A 21,443-nucleotide genomic window follows, 5' to 3' on the forward strand; every position below is an offset into this window, starting at 1 on the left:
CAGGAACTGTTTGAGAAAACAAAAAGTGAGTTATGTCTGTGAGAAACTATCTCAAAAAAGTTAAGCTTTCTTCAGTTTTCATCTCCTCTGGTTTTGTATTTAATTTAATTTATTGCACCCATGTCTATACACCATTTTGTTTCCACCCACAACCGGAATTGTAAAGTGTTTAACAGCTGAAATATTTTCAAATACACTGCTTCCAACGTGGTATACAATTTGTATACATCTCTTGCATATCTATTAAGCCATCTTGGAACAAGGAGAAAAGCTGGAATCACATCCGTATCTTATCATGTGAGCTCTTGCCCTGCAGTAGTTTAGCATTGCCTGTTATCATTTTCTAAATGTTAGTGAGCAGGCAGCGTCCTCCCTCCTCAGGGCAAAGACAGAGACTCGTCTGTCACAGATCGAGCTTGTTAACATTTGCCCGACCTGCCACAGAAATGTCCTGCAGTCCAGCTGGGCACTCACAACAGGCGTGCCAACAGTAATTCTGCCTGGCGTGAGTGTGAATGTGAACCCCACTGGCCCCCCAAAAAATACAAATCACTCCTGACTAGCCCTCCTGTCCAACCAATCGTCATTGACCATGGCCCTCATTTAACCAATAACAAGTGGTGTTTTTATACTGCAGAGTGCCCTGTCACGTCCCATGGCGGTGACTCTGTGTTGTTTGCTGTCACTGAGGCATATGAGGTCAGCTGTTAGTGTGAAGTCCAGTGAATCAGAGATGTTAAAGTTCAGAGGGTAATGTTCTGTCATCCTCATACTAAAGTTGTCAGCCAGTGTGTGCGTGCGTGCGTGAATCTGAGTGTGTCTTGATGTGTGCATTTATAGCTTGTCTTGATCATTTTATTATATTTGAACATTTCCTCCGGAAGACTTGTAGTTGGTCATAATGTCATAAATAAAATTAAAGGTTAATCCCAGGGTGTAGGTTATAATGGTTTTGAGCAGCACGTGTTACATATAAATAAGAATAGAAAATCTCCTGCCAGCCAGAAGCTGATGTTTAGCAGATTTAATGATTATTATCTTAGCCAAGCGACTGTTACCATTCACTCACGTTCACTAATTAAACACAAAGTATAACTACCACTGAGGACAATATCATTTGTTTAGTAGGTAGTCACAAACCAAATTACAAGTTTAAACTCCCATCTGATGGTGATACCAGATGAAATCAGGGGATTACCAAATTTATTACAATTCTTCCCTAGGGATGCGTGAATGTCTGTACCAAAATACACTGTAACCCATTCAGTAGTTGTGGAGATATTTTACTCCAGACCAGTGTTGGAGTGTGTTGGACCAAACAAAAAAATAGAAATGAGTAAATGCTAAGAATATTATTTGATGTACATGGCATAGTGGCAATGTGGAACTGCAGAATGTAGATAGTAATTAACTTTTAAAAATAATAATGAAAATTGTCATAGCAGAGTGTTGTATCCCATGCAGCAGCATTACACACATAACAACACTAATCGACCAACGCCAGACGCTGCTAGCATGGCTAAAAATTTGTAACAGTATGTAATAGAAATGCTGCATACATCAATATCATTACATGAGCAATCTGCTAAAATAGGCTGATTTATCAGTCCTGCTCTAATTTTAATTTATCTGGACTACAGTCTAGACAAAGTTAGCTGCAGCTGTTAGGCTGCAGCCCCTCCTGTGCGTCAAATTGTGATTGAGTGTTGTAGTTAGTCAATTGCTCAGTGGATGTTAATGGACATTTAGCACGCACACCTCTTCCAGTTAATGTGTGTTGTACATGTTGGCATATGTTCAACAGCTACATGTGTCCTCTGAGGTACAGGGCATCCCAATCAATAGGAGCTGACCACAGTATGGACCACTGGTTGTTATTACAGGCTGTGCTTAATACTGGGTGGATATAGCGACAGCAGGCTGGAGTCAAAATGGGGGGGTGGGGTGTTTACAGCAGCAAGCCACACACACCCACCCACCCACCCACAGACACGAACACACTCACTAAACATTGTGTGTGTATGGATTGTGGGGGTAGAGGTTGGTTGAGGCGGATATGAGGTAATCTCCCTTGGGTTAACAGTATGACAATAGCACAGAGGTTCAATCTCACACACACACATATATGCTCATCTGTTATGCGGTCAGGCAACAGACTGGTCAATGACTTCATCGCTGCCAGTCTGTCCGTCAGTCATCTCTTTGTTGCTGGATGGATCAGAGTGGATGAAGCGTTACGAGAATTCAAAACTGATGGATGTTTTTTAATCTTACTGCACTTTCAAGTGAATGTCTTTGATTATTTGAGCAGCTCCTGTTTTGTAATTTATGCAGACTGTCAGCAGGAGGATTATTCTGTTTTTAATGAGTTATAGTTTTAAGGTAGTGGAGCAGCACGAAAGGGAGTTCATGTCTTAGACTGCTGCTGCTGTTGCCACTGTTGTTTTCCCGTTTACCAAAATGGACGTCCACCGGCTCCAAGTGCTTCGTTACTGCCTCCCTCAGAGTGTTAGTGACTCAGGATTGTTTTACAGCCACATTGCTGCCAGGTTTGTACCCACACTTTTTACAAATATGCGTGTGTGTGTGAGTGTGTTTTTGTGTTCATTTCTACTTCCAGTCAGTGTTGAGTGATGGAAGTTAAATGTCAAACTCAGCAAGTAAAGTGAAAGAAAGAGGAAAAAACTTTTAGGATGAATGAAATGGCAAAAGTTATATTGAATATACACACTTGACATCTGATTTTGAGGCAAGGGAAAAGATGTTATATTCTACCAGCACAGATGGGCAAATCTTTCCCTGTTGTCTTTTAATGAAAGCTAAAATTCTAATCTGTAATCTTAATCTGACCTCAACAAACTGTCATTTACGCACAGAATTTAGGTTATTTTGGATTAGCAATTGTGTGCATAGATAAACTGATCTGGCACAACAGTGCAAACCAACCAGCTCTTTGTCAGTATCTTGAGTATGAGTTACGTGTCAGAAGTTGTGACTCTTATCTGTTTTGATTCTTTCCTCCCGCCTGGTCGCATCTTTTCAGACAAACCAGAGATGCAGCGTACTGTGTGAACACTACACCGAGCATCTTCAGTACTTTAACCTCTGAATAGCGTGGCTATGTAAGGGCTCCATACATTTAATTCACACGAGTATTGAAGATAGCATGGCTTCTGGCTAAAATTACAGCCTTTCGGGCCACTGCCCTTCTCCTTCTCTCTGTTTTCTGTTGGGAGGATGGAAGAAATGGACAAGAGATGGAAAAGAGGGGAGGGACGTTTGCTCCTCTGCTGATGTCCGAAATGAGAACTGTAGGATCAAACAGCTCGGTCGGCTTCTTGTTGTCATGAGGGAGAGGATGACGGGAAGAGGGGGTTGTCGATTTAAAAATAAAAGACAATGAGGTTTTATGTGTACAGTATGTGCAGCTGCTGCTTAAAACTGACCTGAACCAGTCACTAAGTAAGACACATAAGTCCGGCTGGTGGTTTAAACCTGACAGTAACAGCATCATGACTTTAGTCTACTGTTACTAACTGTGATAGATACAAAAAATACTCTACATTTAGATTGCCAGTTTATTTTTTGGGAAATCAAGAATCATTGACAGTTTTATTAATATAGTCCAAAATCGCAATTTTTAAGACAACTGTAAATTAATCACACAAAAACTTTAATGAGGATAAAAGACAGAAACCTGAAGAAATACTTCCAGACATATTTCCAGTCATATTTACAAACTAGGGATGGGTGATGCAGTGATATGTAGAGGATGACTTTTGTTACATTACATTTCATTACAAATACAAATACAACATGAAGATACAGAATGAAAATACTTCATGAATGAAGTACACAACATATACCTACCTAACTATTATACTAAATAAATATTAAGTGTAATAGTTAAACATGGATACGGTTGAACATTTGTGCTACTTTGTTGAATTAACTATTTTCATCACTGTTCTTATATTTTAACATTTTTAACGTATCGTATGGATGTATTTTAGTGCCAGTGCATCTGTAATCAAAGTCATTAGGTTGTATTTCAGCATATTGTGATACGCATAAATCACACAGTTGAGGACATGGAGAATATAGGTCATGCATTTTCTGTCACTACATCGTGTGTGAGTTAAAAGTGGCAGCAGTGCAAACTGCATGAAACCGACCTTTTTGTGCACAAGTGGGACATTTAGCTAAGAACATAAGCACATTAATGCGGTTTGTATTAATGCCATTAAGATGCCAGTACTGTTCTCCCCCCCCCCCCCCCCCTCTCTCTCTCTCTCTGTCACTCACTATTTGTGGCTTAATTTTAGTCCTTTCTGTGCTGCACTGGAGTATGTGTATTGCTGGGGCGGAGGTTAAACAAACAGACCATGCTGTAGTAGAGTTATGACAATCTGGACTACATGATGGATCAGCGATGTTGAAGCTTTGATGCCATTCTGTAGATTATGGAAATCTGAACTGCTGTTCCAGTTTGTGATAGCCCTTTTCAGTGGAACTATGATGCATTAGTGGGGAGGAGATATGGAGATATCTTTACGCCGTTAAAGCTTAGTTTCAAAGTCTATGCATTGTGGTATTGTAGCGATTACTATTAAAGCATGTAAATTCACTGTTCAGTACTAGCCAGCACCCACACAGAAACTTTCAGACATGTACTGAATATACTTACATATATATATATACTTATTGTAGTATACAAATATAGAATCTGGCTCTATGTGAAAGAGAAATAGGTCTGGTGCAGAATCAGAGGGAACAACTGAACTGAATCTTTTTATTCAGTGTTATTCAGTTTTATATGTTGGCAGCTGAAAACCTGCTGTGTAAGCTGATACGTTATGTAATATGCAGTTGAGGGTCTAGGTTTTTAAGGTTACCTTACTAGAGGAAAATACAGCTAAACTTAAGAATAGTCCTTCATTTTGCAACCTAGGCTTATTGTCTTGCAGAGAGTTGGTGAGAAGATTGATCACTCTTATGACTCTACGGTAATTAGCGGAATCCAGCAGCCAGTTAGCTTAGCTTAGCGTCAGGACTGGAAACACAGGGTACAGCAAAGTATAAAAAGGAGAATTTGCAGTTTTAATGGGGGATTATGTGCCAGATTATTTCTTGGCAAAGATCAGTAACTTCCTTGAGCCTCCAGTGATTGCCTGGAATCTGCTCCCTGCCAAGAAAATAACCCAGTAACCCCCTGTAAAACAGCAAATTGCCTCGTTCACACCTCAGTTTTTATATGGAATAAACACCTGAGATGTAACATGTTTATTAGTGAGCTTTAGAGGTGCTATTTTACAGATTTTCTCACCTTTGGGCAGAACCAGACTAACTCTAAACTATTTAAAAAATTGTAGTTTTTTTATCTGTACAGTTTCACAAAACATAATATTGCAGTGCTCAATCGTATGGATATTTTCCTACATCCCTCGTAGCTCACATAGCTGAGAATGATTTTAACCAGGTGATGGCCCTACAGGAAACCTTAAGGGATCAACGCAGTTCTTACAATTCATCCTATACAATGGTTTACCAAATTTCATCGTGATTCACCTAAGAGGTGCTGAGCTATTTCGGTCTGGACCAAAATGGTGGACCAACAAGCTGACATCGTCATCCAAAACAAACAAAAAACGGAACTGATAACCTGTGAAGAATTTAATTTGTAATCTGAATGTAGATAGTAAAAGGCCTTAAATAATATTTCTTCATGACTGTGTGTGACTCTTCGTTAGTTTTAATTACTGTAGCGGAGTGTTACATCCCATGGAGCAACATTACCGCAACGCCTGAAATCTGGCATCTGTTGCATTTCTTGCTGTTTCTTTCAAACAAGCTGAATGTGCTTATTTAGCTCACTTACAAATGGCCAGGCTTCACACTGTTCCTCAGCAATGCAGTTGGCTTGTGCTGTTTTTAGTTCCCGCAGGCCTCCTTCCCTCCATGTGCCTATGAACAGTACTTTCCCCGTGGAGCAGATTAGAGGTCTTGTACGAGACTTAAGTCCTGGTTAATTTAGATTTAAGACTGCAGTGAGGTAATGATCTGCCTGTCAGGCTCTGTCTCTAATCCAGCCAGTCAGAAAAGACCTCCTCTCTCTGTCAGTTGGACCCCAGCACACACACACACACAGACATCCATACTGTAAATGTATACACCCCCACCTACACTAAACACAGGCGGTGGCTTTGCCTTGCCCAAAATTCCCAGTGACTCCAGGAGGTTCTAATCCTCATGGTGAGTTTAATAATTTCAGACAACTAACAGAATCCATACACTGTAACCAGTCTGTGTTGGGAATAGCGGAGGTGGGATTGCTGCATTGCCATCTTTGTGAGGACCAGTCAATTCTAACCACACATAGTGAAGACATTTGTTCATAGTGAGGATATTTTGGCAGGTTCTCACACTACTTGAGAACCTTTTGAAGATTAAGACTCAGTTTACATGTCAAAGTTAGAATTTTTAGGTTTAGGTTAGCCATTCATTTGTGATGGTTAAGCTTAGAGGGGTAGGGAGTGCATGATGTCAATGAGGTGTCCAAGTATCAAAAACTCTGTGTGTGTGTTCATCTGTATTTGTGTGTGCTTGTCTGTTTCTGTTGCCCTATGCTGGCCTTTCACTAAAAATATCTTTGACTGTTATTTTGGGTGTCCGTACAGTGTGGGTACCATAATATAATGTGTGTGGGTGTATAATTATGTATTTCTGTTCCTGTTGAGCAGACATACTCAGCAAGATGAGGCCATGAGTTGAAGTACCACTTGAACCTCTGTTTGTGCTTTACATTTGATAGCAGTCTGTAAGGTTTTGGCCTTTTTACATCTCCCCTTACCCTCAGGACAAGCCTAAAGTAGTTACATAACATACTACCGGTAACTGAGGACATGCATATTAAAGATCTTAATGATGATGAGTTGGTGTGTAGTTTAGAATTTCCCATTTATCCAGGTTTTAGTTATGGCAGTGTATGGCTCCACTGAGGAAAACGCTGTCTACTTGAGGATGCCATTGTTTGTTTACCAAATGCTGAATTGAGTTATAAAACCTCGCTGACGTTGACTGTGTATCTCTATTAGTACCAACAAGGGATGCATAATACAGTGTAATTATCACTAATGCTGCACAAGAAGCCTCTCTGGATTGCTTTGGTCTCTCGGCTGGCTTTCATTTTACAGGAGGTTAGTTTTTTTTTTTAGTAAGTTAGTTAGCATGAATGAATTGATAAACTGGATCCAGGAAGTTGTCACCCTCTGCTCAGATCGACTGCAGATCCTCAAATAAGCAGGGTTAATTTTTTGGACTCTTGGACTCTTTATCTGATGTGGCAATTAAGAAAAAGATTAACTAAGATTTTAATTTTAGCCACCTGTTTTGTCCTTGTTGGCTAGTTGAGCATTGACAGAGACACTTGAAAGTCTGGTGGACTGGGTTAGGTGCCTTTGACCCTGTGAATGTTTTAAATGCAGGTGAATCTTCTAAAGGAATGAGTTGATAAAAGCGAAAAGGTTTGGTTCTGGGAGGATTTTTATAATTTCTTCCTCCTATTCAGTGCCACAGAAACTCAAGAAAGCCCCTTTCTTATATTTGCCTGCGGTTTGCAAATTAAACGGTTAGATTGACCTAGTTTAGCTGAGTGTCTGTTCAATAAAGAAGCAGCTGTGGTAGGAAAATGCAGCTTCTCCAACACTGTGGGTTCAACACTGGGAACTCATTGAAGGGACGCATTAAAAACTAATCATCACAAGTCAGACAAAATACTGTGATATCTCTTTTGACAGGCGCAAGCAGGAAGTGAACTGGATATTCTATAGGTTTTACCTTTATTAATTAGAAAAAAATCATTAATAAAGAGTACAGAAATAGTGAGGCAACCCCTAAGTGTTGAACTTGCAGGCCATGAATGTCCTTAGTTTGAGTTCAGATAGAGACCTTTGTCATTTCCTGTCATCAAAATGCCCAAAAACATACTCTTAAAAACTACTTTTTACTAGAATGGACCTGCTAGATGACCTATATCTTAAACATCCTGTAATCGAGCTAGGTTTGGCTAACTACATCATTCAAGGAAAAATTCCAGTCCATAAAAACTCAAACACGAAGACTCTCATGCTGATGACTAGCTTTGTCATTATACAGTATGCTGCAGTATCTGTATGGTGGTTCAACACGTACAAACCTTTGGTGAAGGCGCACTTCTCTACAGTGTTCATAGCCTCTGGTAGTGTTTTTACCATTTAGTTTTTCTGATAGAAACAAAAGCTGAACGAATCTGAGCGGCTGTCATGAGCTGGCCGTGCAGGGTTTGTGCTGAGTGACTCATTATTTGTTCGGGTCTATTCGGGTGCCTTCCACTGTGAACCAGCAGGATGAAACAATTACCCCAGCAACAAAAGCTAATTGCCATGATAGCAGAAGCTCTGCCCTCGGGTGATACCCAGAGAGATCTCCACACACACGCCGCCACCCCAAACCACTCTCTCAACATGTCGAGGAAACACTTTCCCAGCCTAAATACATCCAGTGATCTAATCATGAAACCCCCGAATCTCACAGAACAAGAAACTATTGTTCCTAAACAGACACACTCGTCCATCAGCCGTGATACTCACAAAGTGTATGTATAGGATTTATGTGTGTTGGGTGGGACATATGTGTGACCATGTGTGCGGGGAAGTGCTTTGCTTGACTCAGAAGCCTGGGAACATGGCCTCCTTTTCACCACTCGCCTATGAGTCCTATTTGACACGAGGAAGTGCTCAGTGTGGCAGAAGCCTTGATATCCTTTCTGCCCTTGTTTTTGACTCTGGCATCTATTCATCTCCTTCTCTCTCTGCGCTCTGCTCTCGTCCTTTTTCCTTCTCTGCTCCTCTCAAGCTGCCTTTCGGGGGTGAATATTATTCAGAGTCCACTGAGAAATCTGCTTAGTCCAGCAAAAACAAGGTGAAATCCTCTGACAGGAATCAAGTCAAGCTAATCCTTTTAAAGAGACCAGACTAGTACTTCAGATTGAGAATACATGTGTTTGCTCTGCACCAGTACCAAAAAATTGTTAAGGCAATAGCCAAAAAAAATATCAAACAAACCCAGCTACACACTTTTAAAACATTTTATTTATTTGTTCTCATCTCATTAACCTGTCAGTGTGATATGAGAAACATACAGTAGTCCTTTTTTATTCATGAGCTGTAGTGTGGAAGTGCTTATGCATTTTTAAAGATGTAGTCTATTATACACAAGAGGGGAAATACCAGCAGGCTTAAGCCTCCAGAGAGCTGGAACAGCCTGAAGAGGGAAAGCTGCCCAAATGATCATTCAGCTGTAGTCCATTCAAGCTATCTGTGCCTTAGTAAAACTGCTTAGAGCGGATTTAATCAGTATTTTTACATACACCATAGTTAACATGACTATTTATGCGAAAAGGGTCACTTGTAATGAAGAACCCACAAAGAAATATTACCTGACCGCAGTTCATCCAAGCTCTACGGAGCATTTTAATGTCTTTAAGCTCAGAGTTTTAGAGTTTTACAGGTTTTACTAGGGTACTAGGGTATTTCCATCAGGAGTTGATCAAAAAAGAGCTAAAATAAGAGCAACTATTCCTACATTCAAATGAACAACAATGTTACTCCGTGGCTGCTTTGTAAATAACGGACTGTTAGCTAACGTGTTAGCTATGTCAACTTTATATGATGATAGTATGTCAAAATTGTTTTAACAGCTTGTTGTGCTGCCTCCAAGTGGCAAAAAAAAAAAAGAGTTATAAACCTTTTATAGGGTAATTAATAGCATTAATGTTTTGGATTTGGCAAGCCAGTTGCAGGGTTCTGGTATTGTGTATGTTCACTTACTGGGACTCTAAATGGGATGGAGCCAGAGTTAGCCTGTGCTTTTATCCTACTAAGTCAAAATGTCAGACAGGAAAAAAGTCTATTGCAGTCTGAAATCACCTTTACAAAACAAGGATGGATCTCTGTCATCTACCCAAGAGCCAGGTGCATGTGCCAACACTGATCATTGAAATGCTCTTTGACCAAGAGGTGTCTTCTTTCTAATTCATATATTATAAAATGATGTTTCCTTGTTCTGTAATTTGACCTTGTGTTTCTGTGTACATTCATGCACTGAACATCAGTTTGATTCATTACGTTATTTTAATGTCACTGGTTGTGATTTTCAGCAATAACTGACCTTTGTCGGTTTATGCCATATCGCCTGCTGTCCTTTCACAAACACAGTCACTTTGTTTTCTTTGCCTCTCATCTCTGTCATCTCTCTACTCGATCACAGTTTTTTCAGGCTGAAAATATCAAGTACTTGAGCGAAATGGGCTTTTAGATTGCTTTTTTCTTTTTAAATCTGCAGAAGCCACTGTGATGTTTAGCAGCTATCATGTGCTCTATTGTGCCTTGTCTCTTTCGTTGTCATGTGACATAGAAGCAGTCCGCCGCCCTCAGTGTGGCTCACACTCTGAAGTAATTAGCACACTGTCAGAAGTGGTGTAAAGTCTTTATTTTTTTTCTTTTATGACTCTGTGAAGGTCTTGTTCAGTACTTCAGTTGGTGCAACCAAACAAGCTAACTAAAAGAAATTGTTTCAGACTGATCACCATCTTCTTTTTTTTTTGCTCTACATCCCATGAGGTGCTGATTGAGCAACATCCTGTATGTACAGAAGCAATAAATCAGACACCCACTTTATTTCTGACTGCTTGAAGAGAACTGAAACCATCAGTGTCAAGCTGGAGGCACTCCATCCCTCTGGCCCAAACTGCTCCAGAAATAGGGCCTGTTTTTGTAAGAAGATCCATCGGAGAGATGCAGCCACCTCCCTGCTGCCTTCCCTTCCCTTTGCTCACTGAGACTCTGGTGGTCTGTTACGTCTCTGAAGAGGAAAGAAGTGTCGAAGATTTGTTTAATTTATTTAGAGATGTTTGAAACATGGTGTCTGTAGTTAACACTCATGCTTTTGCATTCAGGGTATGAGGTTGTTCTTTGAATGTAGAGGCAACTATTCAGATTCCTATAACCTCCCGTCTGGCTTCACTGGTTATCATTTTCCGCTGAAAAGGAGGGGTTTTGTTTTCTGTGTTCCCTAGTATTGATATATGAGGAGTGAGATAACATTTGCTTGAGGTTAAAGTTAAATTATTGCTGACTAACAGGAGTTCAGATTTTTATCTGGAACGGATTGTAGAGGTCAGATTTTGTGCCACATTTGAATGTATTTGAGGAACTTCATATTCACATTTGCTTGTGTTAATGGCAGATGTGTTTCCTGTTTGATTTTGAAGTTCCTGTTTGTCCCTGAATGGAAGATATTGATTGTGTAACCGTTTTCCAGCCATCAACATCTCCATATAGACTCGTTTTTGTCTCACTTTTCCTTCCCCATTATACAAACTGTCTCCGTGCCAGAATCACTGTTTTGTATGAAGTGTGTTTTGATAGTTTTGATGTGATATTTCTGGTGCTTAACTTGACAGCAGTTGTGCAGTAGGGAATGATGGATATTGAACTGGGGTTGGGTGGTTGTAATGGTGGGAGTTTTGTTGACATCCATCTGTCAAGTGAGCTTTAAAGACCTCTCGCTTAGGGACGACATCATGTGGCTGTGCAGATTAGACTCTTTCTAATATGGTAAAATGTAAGTGAAAGTATGTTATGTATGTTATGATATCAAGCCTCCACACTGTGAAATTATTACACGATACACATCTAATGTGTTTCATTCTGAATTGCTTTCTTATACTGTACTTTGCAGGGGAATTCATCCAAAATGCACTAAATATCACTTTTTTTGCATCAAACAAGAACATTAAAACCACAGTGTGGTGCTAACCATGACCTTGTCTGATATAAAAGCTGTTTTTTGGAGAGGATATGCAGCGTTTCAGTGCAGCCAAGAGAAGCTATCTTATCTTGGCTGAGTTATTTGCGGCAACCGGAGAGCAGATGAGGAAGCCGGCTGAGACCGAACCACGTGTTCGAGTGGTCCAGGGGGGTCTCTCGGATGTCACACTGACTTCCTCCTGCGGAGTGGCTCATCGATGGAAAGGTTGTCGGGAGGGGATGGTGTGTGTGTGTGTGTGTGTGTCACATGTTGGTATTTGAATGTTGCTGCCATCCTGAGGGCCTTGTAAACAAGTCGTCATTATCCTCCTATTCACTTCCTCATTTCGTTATTTCTGCTATTTCTATTATTAATGTAATTGTGCTAAATTGCCAGGGATATAATATTACACCATATAATCTCATTCACTTCAGTCTCTCAAGGTAATAGAACAGTTCATCATACTTTTGGTTCTTGTCACCATTTCTGTATTTTTTTTAATGCTCTGGTAAGCACTGCTTTTATTTGGTGTTGTATCGTATTATGCTGCCTGGAAACCTCTCTAAACAGCTCAGGCATATCTGCAGTGCATCATTACTGCTAGAAAATGTGTTAAATCTCAAGAAAACTTAAGGTTACATGAAAGTGTACATTTTAAAGGGTTTTATCTATTGTGATCGTCAGTTAATCATTTTGTGCATAAAGGTCAAATATTATCAGCTATCCAGCTTTGCAAATGTGAGATTTAGCTGCTTTTCCTTCCTGTCATATAGAATAATAAGTTAAGCATCTTTGGCTTTTCCAGGTGTTGGTCAAATAAATTAGAAGGAAACTCTCTGGGCTGTTGTGATGAGTGTGAATTTCTGCCATTTCATAGGCTAGACGATTAACTGGTTAATTGAGAAAATAATCATCAGATTGTTGCACATCTTCACTTTTGCTTCTGCAGTCACTGAATTTATGCCTCATTTTATTTCATGTCATCTTATTGCGGAGATTAACCCTCCAACATAACAGGAGGGTTAAAGCACTAGAATACCTTGGCAGTAAGTGCTTGCTTTGGCCTTCTTTTCTTTGCTAACGGTGACTTCAAGTTCTTTCTGTGAGCCTCACTGCCAGAGATTCGGTCCTCGAGGTGTCAAGAGTGAAAATTAGAGAAGCTTTAAGTCACTTCTCAGTTTCTAAGAGTTAACCTCACCTCCACCCGTCCATATCTCCTCTCCACCTGCTGTCACGTGTTTCCATACTGATTCAATTTTAACGCCTTCAGGCACATATGGTGCTAAGGTCATAACAAGAGCACACTGTATATGGCTCTTATGAACTCCAGCTGTAGCTCCTGAAAGGGGCAATTTTGTTATGTGATTTGTCTGAACCACATAAGTCAATGGCCAAATGTGTCTTTTTTTTGGTGAATGAATTCCCTTTCAGCTCTGTGGTTGTGAACATGATTATTTTATGCTTCCTCGTAGCTGTGTGTTATGTGTGACTTTTCATTTGCTTTTTACCAAATGAGTTTCCAGCTGGCAATACGCTTGCTGATCAAACACTTCTGCGTTTTTAACACACTGTGTCATTATCCAACACATCACACACGCCCTTCTGCACCAGTGCCTCTAAACACTCCTTGATGTGCTGTAATGATGTCGCTACACCACAGTAAAGACCAGGAGGGAAAGGGGAATTTTCCAGGGTTCAGCTTTAGGGGTTGAGGTTTTGTTTATAGCTCTTAAAAATGGCTCCTCAGCACACACATGCTGTCAGATTTCTAAAGTGGCAGCGTGTTATTTCTGATGTGGTAACTTGTCATGGTAGCTCCAGAAAGGTGTGGCTCCTCTGCGACCCTCCCCCTCCTCAGCTAACCATATAATCACACAGTAATTCAGTTTTATTGGTTTTATTTTATTGACCACCATCACATTTACACTGTTGTGGTCAACAGTATGAGAATTAACAGTACAGCGAAGCATCTCTATAATCCAGTATTCTCTTCTATTTAGAGAACCGAACCCTGGCCACTCTCTGGTTATTTCCTGTGCTATTAAAAAAAGTGTTTTTTCATGATTCTTCAAAAGCTGTCAAATTATAGTAATGGCTGTGATTAGTAATTATTATTTCTTGTAATTATTGCTAATAAAAGCACATAACTACTCCTGTGCTGGCTAGTAAGTTTGAATCAAGACGGATTAGAACTTCAGTGCATCCGTTATGAGATCTGATATTGCTTTTCTGACTCAGACATATAGTTTATGTTGTTAAATACCAAGAAAATTAACTGTGTTCTACCTTTGTTAAAATGACAAAGTGCTTAAATGGTCGTATTCTCAAAGAAACACAATAATAGGCTATTTTTCAGCTTTTTTTGTTTGTTTTTGAGAGAGATAGAAAAAAGACAATAAATGAAGTATATCTCTACAAGTCTCTCCACAGTCAACAGACTGATGTTTTCTTAATGCTCTGTCTCTCTTTCGTCAGTGAACAGAGTATCTGCCAGGCGCGGGCCTCGGTGATGGTCTATGACGATGCCAGTAAGAAGTGGGTGCCCATCAAGCCTGGACAGCAGGGCTTCAGCCGCATCAACATCTACCATAACACTGCCAACAACACCTTCAGAGTGGTGGGTGTCAAACTGCAGGACCAGCAGGTGAGAGATGCAAAAAAATAATCGGTATCACATTCTTGGTGATGAGAGGACGTTTCTGTTGCGTTGATTTTAGAGTTCTGGAGCTGAAAGTCTACATAAACACAAATCTGTAATGCTTAGTGGCTGAATTTTGTGATGAGGCTAAACATTTTCTTTCTGTAGTTCATTCAGTCAAGCCATCGTATGGGATGAATTGTAAAGTTACCATGGTAACAACTCGAGAGCGTTCGTGTGATGAAGATGATATGGTAACAGAGCAGCTTGTGTACTGATGAAAACACTGCATTGACAATATCACACCTCATCCCTTAAATTAAGATTTAATTACACTGAACAATAGTCGATGGCAGATGTGGTGTGTCCCTGTTTTCATACACCTCCATGTGCCAAGCTGGATATGTAACATCTTTCAAATGAGTCGAGATGTTTCTCTGTCATAATCATGTCAGTATTTACAAAAACTCATAAATACTTTGATGTGACATTAATGCATTGTGAGTTTTCACAGGTTTTGCAGTCAAAAAAATCTTACAGTTACACCCAAAATATGGATTTTGTTAAGCATCACTGTTGTGCTGAATGTGCACCATAATAAACCGTACCTCTTTTGACTGACTCCAAAACTTGATGCTAATTGTTCACGACCGAAACAGTCGAAAAGGTTCACAATGAGTCTATCGGTCACGTCGTATAAATACAAGAAAATTATACTGAGATGCTAGATACAGATGCTGTTTTTAACCCTGTTTTTAAGGGGACTCATTGAAATACTTAAAAATTCAAAATTTCAACCCCAGAGTGTTGTTGGAGCAAATAACATGACCATTTTACTTTTGTAACATTTTGAAAAAACATTATTTTCATGTAGAAAATCAAGTTGAACGCCATATATATACCCGTTAGAGGTAAAAAAATAAATGCATATCAAAACATAAACAACAATAACATTAACAATAACATTAGGCCTTTTCTTCATGATTAACAACAATAACAATAACATTAGGCCCGTCCTTCATACTATCCAATAACAATAACAATAATAAAAACATTGGGCCTTCCCTTCATGGTACCAAATAACAGTAACAATAACATGAGGCCTTTACGCCTTTACTTTAAGTGCTCAAATATGGTCACCCCAATAAAGGTAAAGAGTATTTAAATATTGTGACATGGAATTTATTGTCAGTGCAAATTTGCAGGGCTTTTTCTAATATTACTTTTTGGGAGTCCCTGCGAATGCTCATATTGTAGAGATTAGAAACTGAGTGGAGCAGAGGAACATTGCTGTTTACTGCCCCAACAGCTGGAAGATCGGGGGGAGTAGAAAGTGATTAATAACCTTTTTCCCCACCCTCAACACTGAGTGTCATACATATCAGCAGCTCTTACCTCATGAGTGACCAGTTTGGTGCACATCATCGAATCAACATCACATTTTAATTCACGGCTTCATGTTCCTTCCCTTGCTGAAGGTGGTGATCAACTACTCCATAGTGAAGGGCCTGAAATACAATCAGGCCACCCCAACCTTCCATCAATGGCGTGATGCCCGCCAGGTCTACGGGTTGAACTTTGCCAGTAAGGAGGAGGCCACCACCTTCTCCAACGCCATGCTGTTCGCCCTCAATGTGCTCAGCTCACCTGACAGTGGAGGTAAGGACTCATGAAATATGGCATAAATTAATCTTTTTTGTTTTTGATCACACAGTCCTGTCTGTCACCTTTTTATTGGACTGCCTTCATGAAGCACCGTGATCGTGAGGTTTTCCTGAGACGTTATCTGAATGTTTGAGTGACATTAAATGGTTCCTCTCAATAGAGAAATGAGAAACTGAGGTTATCGAATCTTTAACTGTTTTTGGAAAGCTGCTGATGGATCCTTACATGGATTTTAGTTCAACTTACCATCGATTTTTTGTTTGTTTTGACTATGTAGACACTCTATAATTAATACTTTCTCATCAAACCTGTTAAACATGATGTACATTTTATACAGACAGCATAAACATGTTGAGACTGTTGAATCAGTAAATTTAAAAGGCATAATAATCTAATCTGGTGAATATACACACAAGTGTAACTACTTGACTAAGCTGTGCTCCCCTCTGCTGGTCAGTAAGATGTACTGCACACCATACCAAACACTAATAACAGTATCTGGAGCTGCTTGGTTAATGACTGAAATTTGTCCTCATTTAAATGTTATTTATTTTATTTTTATTTTTTTGCATGTTTTTACTTACACTTACAACTGTGTGTAGCAGAGAGACAGGACAACTAGAGATACCATCAAACTTCCAGATTTGTAGTTTTTTTAGGGTTTTTAAACATGAACATTAAATAAATTCAGTTTGGACACTGAACTGCATTTGAAGCGAAACTAGCATCTACTCCTGGTTTATTAAATAGCATCTGAGCGGCTCTGGTTACGAGCTACTTATAAGCCTTGTGTGTGTGTGTGTGTGTGTGCGCACACATGCATGTGTTTGTGTGTGTGATCTTGAGAGAGAATATCTGTGAGTGTTTAACTGCAGTGTCATCCCATCCCATCCTTGTGACTCTCCTATTGGTGGCTAAAATATCTCATATGGAGCCTTAATGTCGTACCCCAATGTGCTCACATGGCAGCTCTTCTTTTTTTGGGTGCATTTGGACGTAGGATCACGGGCCTGGTCATGCAAGGCAAAAGTGTCTCTGTTCATGGGAAACACTTCCTTACTTACTCAACCACCATTCTTATGCTATTTCTTGCTGAAAGAAGCAACGTAGTTACATAGAGAGTGACATATAGTGCTGAGAGAGCTTCTCATCATGCTGAGCCCAGAGATTTCACCTGGTGTCCTCAGAAGGGTTTCTTCAGCCGTCATCATCCTCAGTAAGTGTGGTGCTGTAGAGAAATGTGTCCACTAGCCACGTTTTGTTGGTGCCAGAGGTTAAGAGCCAACCTTTTTCTCACTATGCAGAAGAAGTAGGTTGGTATGTAATTGTGCATTGTGTTGTTTACATTTGAGTCCATTTACTCAAGTACTATGCTATTTTTGAGGCACTTTACATGAGTATGTCCATTTTATGCCACTTTGTACTTATGACTTCACTACATTTGTGTGATATGTGTACTTTTCAGATTAAAAGTACACATATCTTTTAATATGTACGTCTATGAAATACACTGCAGTGTTAAATATCAAACCACTGGCTCCCAACCGTTGAGTGTGTGACCTCTTTCATAAAAGTGATTCATGTGTATTCAGATGTCACATTAGCAGTTATAACTTTATAAGACCCAACAAGTTTAAATATTTTGCAAAGAAGCAAAGATCAGAGAAAAGTCCAAAAAATGAAGATCAAAATGTGTAACACAACTATTTTTTTTCTTCTTTTGAGCCCCACATCCGAAGAGAAGCTGCCCTCTAACTCTGTGTTGTAGAATACAGTTGGAGGTTATTTTTAAATGATTTATTGTACACATTTACAATGAAAATGGCAAAGAGAGCCTGAAAATCTAGTCAGACCAGGAGATTTACCAAACTGTAATGAACTAATGGCAGTTTGTGCTTCAGTAACAGAGACAAACGATCCTAAACTGCAGCAGCCGCTTTATTCTTAGTGATTTGGGGAAAATATAAAGAATCAAAAGTGGTGTTTCCACAACAAGCATCCAGAGGGATTCAGAATGAGAGCATACAAATCAGAATAGCAAAGCAGTTTTGTCTAAAGAAAAAATGATGCAGCTCAAGAGGCAGAAATAACTGATATTTTCAGGATCACGTTAAAATAACTGACACACACACACCCATCCTTAGCTTTTATAAAATGCTTACATGTCTGATCAGGCCCTCTCATCCCCTGGGCTTACTGTATTTTGACCTTCACCACGGCAACAACCAGAGCAGTATACCACCATGTCGGCAGTAGGAACACATACACATATGCGCTGATACACATGCAGTGAAGCACAACATGGAGTTATAATTAGTTAGCATGATGTTCCTGAAGCCTCACCTGAAAGAATGCAGGACATAGCTGATGACAGGTGGAGCAGGGAGTCGGCAGCCGGGTGCAGCACATTATGTTTCTGTTGTATCTGTATCTTTACGCTCTTAAATCATTTCCTGGAAATTTTTGTTTCTGCAACAAGTGCTGCTGCTGGTGCAAACAAACACAATTAAAAAACATGATGATACTTAAACAGTGAGCATGTATTTACAAAGCCTGCAAGCATTTCTTCATTTCTTATTGTTGCATTCTTTGCGATCTTGGAAAAATAAAATGTTTTAAAAGGCTTAATGAAGTCTGGTCAAAGAAAATAGTCATTATTTCAGTGTCTCTTCTGACAGAGAGGAGAAGTTTCTCCGCCTTTAACCCTCAGGATATTTGCTAAATTAACTGTGCGGCTTTGCCAGCAGGGAACGTAATTACCATGAGCTAACAAGCAAAAGTTCAGGGGAGTGTCAAGGAGCAAGGAAAACAAGACATCTTTCAGGCCCTGCTTCTTGTTACAAAAGAGTGACAAAAGAAATCCACCCGTCATGCCAGCTCTGGCAATTTGTCATTATCAGCAAGTGATAGCATGCTTGGCCTTTTACTGCATCATGACAAAACCTGCCTATGGAAGTGGAAAGGAAAACTGGCCTAGTGATCTGACAGTCAAAAGGACACATTTAAGGCTGAATTATAATGATTACGAAAGGTAGAAATGAATCCTATGTAGATGTGATCACCGCGATCCAGACTGTGCTTCACGGTGAGGCCAGGGTTCTGCTTCCCCGGCCCACTTCACCATCCCCAAGCTGCCAGACACAGTCAACAGAAAAATCACCCGTGGGTGCTGTTGATGCACGTTGCAAGTTTAATGAGTTGTATTCTGGTGATATGTGATCAGCACTCTCCCTGATGCTCCCTGTTAATAGCCACCCCCAGGATGAGGTTCTAACTCTGTCACTCAGCGGGGTGGGTGGGGTGAAGAGTGTCTGTAGTTGGTCAACGAGCAAAGTGCTAAACTGAGATGAACATGTGGCTGATGGTAACATGAAACAATGTTGACACAGTGACTGGAACGCAGATGAATTGTTTTTCAGAATTTTATTGCAAGCCAACAACCGCAGCTCATGTGCAGTATGCTTTGATTTAATGTTTGCGTGATATTTTCTTGCGCCATTTTCTGCTGGCTTACACTTCTTTCTGCTGTGGTTTACAGTTGAAATTCCCATGGCTGGCAGCATGTTGAGCAAATCGCACTGTAAACAGCTTGTTCGCTCTCTTGGGCAGAGTACCTCACATGATGCCCGCTGTGTTCTGTTCATTCAATAAACACAGCTTGCTGCACTCTCCACTGGGACTGTTTTATATGCAATGAATAGAATTTTGAGGGCTTGTTTACAGATGGAAAATGTATTTCAGAATTACACCCTATTGATCTCCCACATAAAAACAAAACCTGCAAGATGTTAAACAGATTGAATCCTACAAGCAGTTCAGAATGAAGCAAGACAACTACTTGTTTCTGCAGTACAGAGTGACTGTAAAGACACATAGCTAATAAAGATGAAGAAACAAATTGCAATCCAATGGACTTTCAGGCTGTGAAATACTGTATGTAATAAAGAAAAAGTTGCCCACTATAGAAAGGGACGGCTGGGTGAGGAAAAATATAAGTAGAGAAAAAGGAACAAAAAAGGGAGAAACAGACAAAGGACAGAAACACTGAGCATCAGAAGATGGTCTTTTAAGAAAAAGGAAGTAAAGAGATAGAGAGGAAGAGAAGGGAAATGAGACAATGAGAGAGAGACAAAATGAAGAGGTGTGAGGGCACCCAGGCTTGACCACAGACTCTCTGGCCTTCTAAACAGCTCGATACTTTTTATTTCTTTAAATGTGGCTGATCTTTTTTTCCACGTTCCACCTTTCAGGTCCAGTCGTCCAGCGCCAAAACGGGCCCTCCTCAGAGGAAAGCGAGGCACAGAGGCGGTATGATTTCTAACCACTGTATACAAGAGCATACCTGAAGCTGTCTTTGCAGAAAAACAAACATCATTAATAATATAATAATATTACATTTTTGAACAAGTTTCAAGCAAAGTATCAAGTTACTGCTTCTTCTAGTACGTAAAACAGATGAATATCTTTGTTTAAGTACAGTGCAGCCGCTAAAGCCCGGTTACTCTGTGATGATAGTGGAGGGACAGCCGTACTACACTTTAGAAATGATGACTTAAAGTACATTGAAGTCCTTGCAATTCATAGGATGATGGAGCAACATCAGATGCAGGCGCACAAGGAGAGGGAGCGACGAACGTCAGGATCAGGTGAGGCTTAAACAAACACACCCACACCCAGCTGTATTAACACACACACGCGTCCTCCTTCACACACTGCTCTGGAGACCAAAATGAATTGAAGGCTGACGTAGTGTTTGCTCCCAACGGCACAAACTTATCTAAAAACTGTCAACAGAAAAGCTTCAGAGCACACGGCCAGCTGTTAATAAACAAAAACCAGACATAAAGCAGAGCAAATAATTTGCTCTGCTTTATTTTATTTTTTTATTTTTATTTTTATTTTTTTTATTGGTGAAATGATCTGTGCCAGATCAGACAGAGCACACTTTACTATCCAACAGCAAACAGGTGATTTCGTCTCTTTCAAAAATACCAGAGATTCCAGTCTCTGATACGGTAGGTTCTTAGAGGTAAACCGGCTTTCCCAGTGTGGTCTGTGTCAGTGTTTCCTGCCCTAGTTTCAACCACTATTCCCCAGTCTGTATGCCTCTATGCTTTTTTTATCCATGCACACATATAAATGTTCAAGTCTGCCCCTTAAATGCACATACAGACTTAAACATCCTCCTTTGTCCCTGCTGTCAGTGGCAGTATCAGTACCCCCCCTATCCCTGCAACATGCTCTACTGCCATCTCTTTCTTCCAGCTACTGTTGGGGGGAAATGCCATATGCT

The 21,443-nt window shown here is 40.1% G+C and overlaps 1 protein-coding gene across 3 annotated transcripts in view; it reads left to right on the plus strand.

Moving 5' to 3' along the window:
• The window catches only part of evla (Enah/Vasp-like a), a 35,780-nt gene that overhangs the window by 7,890 nt on the left and 6,447 nt on the right, over positions 1–21,443 (plus strand). For all 3 annotated transcript variants that reach the window (XM_046411889.1, XM_046411888.1, XM_046411890.1), the window contains exons 2-5: positions 14,323–14,491; positions 15,964–16,144; positions 20,401–20,458; positions 20,735–20,796. In XM_046411889.1, coding sequence (XP_046267845.1) covers positions 14,323–14,491; positions 15,964–16,144; positions 20,401–20,458; positions 20,735–20,796 — 470 coding nt within the window. The remainder of the gene's footprint in view (positions 1–14,322; positions 14,492–15,963; positions 16,145–20,400; positions 20,459–20,734; positions 20,797–21,443) is intronic.

This window comes from Scatophagus argus, chromosome 15, assembly GCF_020382885.2.
Source record: "Scatophagus argus isolate fScaArg1 chromosome 15, fScaArg1.pri, whole genome shotgun sequence".
In the NCBI taxonomy this organism is placed as follows: domain Eukaryota; kingdom Metazoa; phylum Chordata; class Actinopteri; family Scatophagidae; genus Scatophagus; species Scatophagus argus.